The 6,311-nt window shown below is 40.1% G+C and overlaps 1 protein-coding gene across 1 annotated transcript; it reads left to right on the forward strand.

The window, feature by feature from the left end:
• Positions 1 to 8: 8 nt before the first annotated feature.
• On the forward strand, positions 9 to 2,711 carry LOC138045742 (selenocysteine-specific elongation factor-like). The gene is made up of 2 exons (XM_068892347.1): positions 9 to 485; positions 604 to 2,711. The coding sequence occupies exons 1-2, from the start codon at positions 30 to 32 to the stop codon at positions 1,906 to 1,908; spliced, it is 1,761 nt and encodes a 586-aa protein (XP_068748448.1). The 5' UTR covers positions 9 to 29; the 3' UTR covers positions 1,909 to 2,711.
• Positions 2,712 to 6,311: the final 3,600 nt, after the last annotated feature.

A 6,311-nucleotide genomic window follows, 5' to 3' on the forward strand; every position in this document is an offset into this window, starting at 1 on the left:
CCTCTCTCGTATTTCGAACTCGTTGCAATATGGAGGTTTTCTCCAACAAGAAGGTGTTGAATTTCAACATAGGAGTTCTTGGTCACATCGACAGTGGAAAAACCTCTCTTGCCAAAGCTCTGAGCTCGACTGCTTCAACAGCATCATTTGACAAAAATCCCCAAAGTAAAGAACGTGGCATCACGCTAGATCTGGGTTTTTCATCTTTTCAGGTGCCAATGCCGGAACATCTGAAGGGGCACCCCTACGATCTTCTTCAGTTCACACTGGTGGACTGCCCAGGCCATGCATCGCTCATTAGAACTATTATCGGCGGTGCACAGATTATTGACATGATGATGTTGGTAGTGGACGTCACCAAAGGCGTGCAAACACAAACTGCTGAATGCCTTGTCATTGGAGAGATTCTGTGTGAGAAAATGGTTGTGGTGTTAAACAAGACTGACTTGCTTAAAGAGGAAAAGAGGAATGCGTTAGTTGAGAAGGTGATTGATTGAGAACAACATAACACCAGTCGAAAAGCCGTTGGCTGTTTTAATAATCTGTTAACACTGTTTTGCTTTTTTTCTGTGTCATATCCTGCACCTTGTTTTTTTCTTCCAGATGAGCAAGAAGCTGTCAAAGACATTAGAAAACACCAAATTTGTGGGGTCACCAATTGTAGCAGTATCAGCCAAGCCTGGAGGACCGGACTCTCCTGACTCAGAGCCCATTGGAAGCCAGAAGCTTGTTGATTTATTGTCATCGATGTCATACTTTCCAAATAGAGATCCATCTGGACCACTAGTGTATGCTGTTGACCACTGTTTCTCCATACGAGGCCAGGGAACTGTAATGACAGGCACCATTCTTAGTGGCAGTGTTAAGGTCAATGATAATGTTGAAATTCCATCCATGAAGATCACAAAAAAGGTCAAGTCAATGCAGATGTTTAAAGTCCCTGTGACAGAAGCTTCTCAAGGGGACAGGGTAGGGATTTGTGTAACTCAGTTTGATCCAAAGTTGCTAGAGAGAGGTTTGGTCTGTAGTCCTGCTACTGTGCCAACAATCTTTGCAGCTATCACAACAGTCAAACACATACCTTACTACAAAGGGGCTATAACATCAAAAGCTAAGTTTCACATTACCATTGGCCATGAAACAGTGATGGGTAAGCTTCAGGTCTTTGGGGTACCTCCCGGTCAGTCAACTGATACCTTCCAGGAAAATTCTACATTTGACATGAGCAGAGAGTATATTTTTCAGGAAGCAGTGTTAGATCGTTCAAAACGCTCAGCTGATTCTTCAGAAAATGAAAATGCATATTCTGAGACAAACTGTAGCCCTCTTACAAATCAACAATGGTTGTTCATTGAGTTTGAAAAACCAGTTACATGCCCAGAGAATTCGTTGGTGATTGGTTCTCGGCTTGATACAGATATCCACCTAAACATCTGCAGAATAGCATTCCATGGACGATTGGTAGTTCCTGTTGTGGAAAAGAATTTTGCAGAAACTTTGTTACCCCAACTCAAAATTTATAAGACCAAGACAAGGGAAGGTGTTGTTGAAAGAATTCCTGATGATTATTCTGTAATTGCCCACTCACTTTTTAAAAAAGAGACAAATATTCAAAGCTTTGTTGGAATGAAGATAAGACTTTCAACAGGAGAGGAGGGAATGATTGAAGGTGCTTTTGGTCAAAGTGGAAAAGTGAAGATCAGAATTCCAAAAGGATTGTCAGCTGATACTGTCCTTATGCATTCATCAACTGGGAAAAAGAAAGGAGGGAAGAATAAGAGTGCTCTGCAACCTTCTACAGCAGAGGACATGGGTGATTCACTTGAAAAACTCTCAAAAGTCATTAAAGTGATATTGGAGTTTAAGAGATACAATTATGATCCCAAGAAGAAAATGGTGCAATCATAAAAAATGTGTTTTACAATTAAGGTACTTTTGTTATAATCCATGTTTCACATTCCAAAGCCAATAATAGTGTTGCAGTCTATTGTTATCCATTGTTTGTTTCATAATCTCGTGGTTGTGTTGTTTAATTAATTAAAACTAATATTATCATTGAAAGATTTCTTTTATTCGATACAAATGTGACTTGAAACCTACATGTAAAGTTAGGTTAGATTTTAAATCCACAGATATTTCCTTATGTAATCAAAGTGATGGATTTATGATCTGTTCTTAAAGTATTTCAAAGTGAAGATTCTGTAGTTGATTCAGAGTAGTAATTTGATAAACACCTGGCGAAAAGGCTGTCATTAATTTTTGTCCTTTTATCATTATGAGTTTTGGGTGGGATAGAAATGATTTTTAAGAAAATGGAAGTTGAAATGTGGGTTATAGATGAAGGAGAGAGGTTATCCAGATAGGTACGAGGATCACGTCTCTTATTCGTCTGTAACTAGCACTTAAAATTGCATTTATTTTATTCATTGGAACACATGAGCCCAACAAATTGCACCCAACTGCATTGCAGAAGTCATGGGTTTGAATGCTGTTGAAACCACCTGAACTTTTTTAGTATCTATAGCAGAAAATTGCTTAAATTGTCCACAAAAGTTTGAGGATCACTTCTCCTTTTCAAAGAAATGCTTTTGTTAATCAAATGTGCGCCATTGTTCATTTTATGAAGATTACAGTAACTTTCAGGAGTTTTAAATGTATTCACTTGGGGAAAAAGAGGAGGGAACTCCAAAATAAAAGACTTCTCTCATTTTCCATGTCCTCACCTGAGTTTCAATGGATGACATCATTTCCTGCTTCGATTTAAGTGTTTGTCAAAGATGTATTTCCTACCTGTATACTTATGGCAAATGCAAACTGAGACTTGATCATGCCAAGGTAAAGGTAACAAGCATTTTTAGATACCCATTTATTTGTAAAGTGTTTCTCCTCAAAAATGTAAAGTTTGTAAGCTCACCCCACAGTGCAATATTGAAAGAGCAAGTCCAGCAGTTAATGAAAGTTAATGTCACTGTTCCTTGGTATCAACATAATTAGCTTCTAAACGCGTAACACAAGGCACAAATTATAGAACGAGACAACAGACGTATTGGCGTTTTTTGTGGGGAACACCGCCTTGCAGCTGGTTAGCCTATGCGACTTCTGGATTGCGTGACATAGAACAACCTCACTTATCTCCCCAGCACTACGAGCTGAGTGGTAAACAGCAGCAAGAGTATTGGTTAGCAAGCAATGTACAAAGGCAAATGAGCCAACACTTAGCTTGGGGGAAGTCGCTGCGCAGACTTAACCACACCACGCAGGAGTGGACCCGATTTTAATGAAGGCAAAGCGATTTATCCAACTCATCTCCAAAGGGAGGGAGGGAGGGGAAAAACTGACACAAATTGCAAACAGCTAGTTGGTTTACTCTAGAAGACAAACTGCCAAGTGAACCTTGGACGGCTAACTGAGGCTTTTATAGCTAGACTCTGTCTATTAAAGTAGCCAGTTGCACAGGTTCTACTATGCAGCAAGTAGGCATTACACGTGCTCTTTAGCAGTAACGAATGAGGCCTTAACAGATTTGACCAGTGCAGGTGTATGTTATAATCTGAGATCTAGGAACAAAGTCTTTATGTCCTCATTTTATTTACAACAAAATCATTGAAATTATGACCTTGAACTACCGAAGGACTGACTACAAAGAACACGAAGATAACTATTGTGACATTTAGTACGCTCACGTTCCATTAACCATATTTTACTGATGGGGCAGTAAAATCTCATTTGTACAGGAGCTCACAGCACTGAAGTGTGACTTTAAGGAAGGAGTACATGTAAGAGCTATCGCACGCTGGTCGTCAATAGGGAGCTTAAGCAGGCGCGGTTTTGAGATGCAGACGGCAACCGGAAGAGAGATGTTTTCCCTTTTAACCTGTTTTCACACAACCACATTTACATTACTAAGTATCTTTTCTCCATCAGAGATGATAAGTATAAAAATCTGGGAGACACCACTGTCCTGGCACGTGAAATTTTCTTTTCCGGTTGCGTCCGTGTCTCAAGAACGAGCTCGATTAGTAAGTTGCCTAATGAGTGATTACCCTTTGGGCTGAGGAAGAAAACTTCAACAAGGTTATCCGCGAAAGCTCGTCACAAGATTCGCCGCAAGCCTTGTCGGCCCTCCAGGTACCACCGCCAGTAGCAATTCCAACTCGATCACCAACAAGTGCCGTCCTACCCAGCCACCGCCCAGTCATAGGCAGCCTACGTATCCCATTCGTCGCCCCTCCCACGAGCTCCACTGCGATCCATCGAACCAAATTTGCCGGAGCCAACACGTTCTTTCAGCCTTCTTTCAGTGGCCCGACGGAAGAGGAATGCCACAAGATTGAAGGGATTGTTCGTCTTGGCAAAGAAATTACCACGTGTGCAACTTAATTATGTGTACCCTTGGGTGAAAGTTTGATTTGCCTGACTTAAAAGTACATTAGGAACAAGTGAAATCAAGACGAAGTGCTGAGAAAAAAGGAGGACACTTGTGCAGAGCTTAATACCCATTGACACCTAAACCGGCCGTAACCGGCCGCGCGCGATGACCCCTGAAATACCTAAACCGGCCGTACAAAATGGCGTCTTGATCGGAGTTGATCTTAGGCCTCTACCCAGTCTCCCTTAGGGCTGATTTACACGGTACGACTTTGTCGCATGCGACAACGGCTTACGACATGCCCACGACATGATTTACGATTGTTGTGTACGTCAGAAAAAAGGTCGTAGCATTTTAAAACATGTTTTAAAACGCTGCTACAATCGTAAGTTATGTCGTAGGCCTGTCGTGAGCTTGTCGCATGCGACAAAATCGTATCGTGTAAATCGGCCCTTAGTAAATCTAAATTTTTTGTTGTTATGGAGATTTAGTAGGATAATTGACCAATCATTTGCCGTCTTGTGAGCATATTTTGACAGCTGATAAGAGACCCCACAAGGGCTGGCTTTTTGCCCTTTCGATCGCGCGATCAAATTACGCGAAAACAACAGCCGAGGTGTCACGTAACGCATCAAACGATGGGGATATTCATGCTTTTTTTTTCGGATTCGAAGGATCTAGGGATCTAAGAAATCTTTTATGGTTTTCCTGAAAGAGGAGGGGATACTAGAGACAACAATTTTGATTTAGATGGCTTTAAAAGTGACGAAGAAGACGGTGAAAACCGAGCGACCGATGATAAACATGAAGCTCGCTGGAATGATCAGGTCGATAATATTCAAATTCCAGATTTCCTGGCATCTACTGCTCTTTATTTCGTTTTAGATAATCGTAATGAATTAAATAGTTTTCTTAGTTTTCATAGGAGATGATCCATGGGAATTAATGGTAAACCAAACGAGTAGGTATGCCTGTCAAAAACTCTCAAAATCCCCGAGCGCATTGCCCTTTTTTCATCGAGTAAGCCGCGCAGAATTAAAGGCCTTCGTAGCAATTAACGTCATAATGGGCGTTGATTAGCTCCCGAATTTAGCTTTATATTGATCAACCGATGGATTTTTTGCAAATAACAAGTTTTTTTTTTCCTAAAATAAATTGGTAATCGAAGGAATTTTCGCCTTCGGCATACCTCGGAATGATCGGTATCTTCAACAAATAAATCAATCCGATCGTGCGTTTATATTCCGCAAATGCGAGAAAACTTCCAGCGATTTTCTCTGTTATTTTTCTTGTGTTGTGTAAGTTGTCTTTCAGTGAAAGTTTTCGAAAGAGCACTTTTGTACACAATTTGACCTTGTTTGTTCTCTCATGAAACATGATAGTGATCAATTAACTAAATAAATTAATCTTGCGGTTTTGTGTATTTCGACAAGCAGAAAACACGTGGTGAAATTTTGTTTCGGCAGCGGCGTTTTTTCCCTTTTTTTTTGCACTTATACCTGCAAGAAAACAAAGCGATTGGAATAAATTTCAAACAACTTTTATCCATTGAGTGGTTAGACTTAACTGTAAATTGCATAAGGCATATTTTGAGTTATAATATATATTTTTCAAGCGCTTTGTTTAGTTAGCGATCAAAAACTTTCTTGATTGCTTAACGCGCGCTGCTTCGAAAATTCTACCTTTACATTTTCAGTTGAGCCTTAGGACGTGTTTTGAATCACTTTTTAGCAATATTTTTACATCATCTGGAAGTTCACTGTTTCTTCTTCAAGGTGAACTTAATTCTAGAACTCAGTATTTCGTGTACATTTACTGCGCATATGGTTTACTTTTAACGCTCGCTTTCCAATGCAAAACCTCGAAAATTTCCCAAGTTATCTTGTACAACACAACAGCGCACGCGAATTAATCATTGGGTTAAAAAAAAGATAACGGTTTT

Source organism: Montipora capricornis, chromosome 4, assembly GCF_036669925.1.
Source record: "Montipora capricornis isolate CH-2021 chromosome 4, ASM3666992v2, whole genome shotgun sequence".
Classification (NCBI taxonomy): Eukaryota; Metazoa; Cnidaria; class Anthozoa; order Scleractinia; family Acroporidae; genus Montipora; species Montipora capricornis.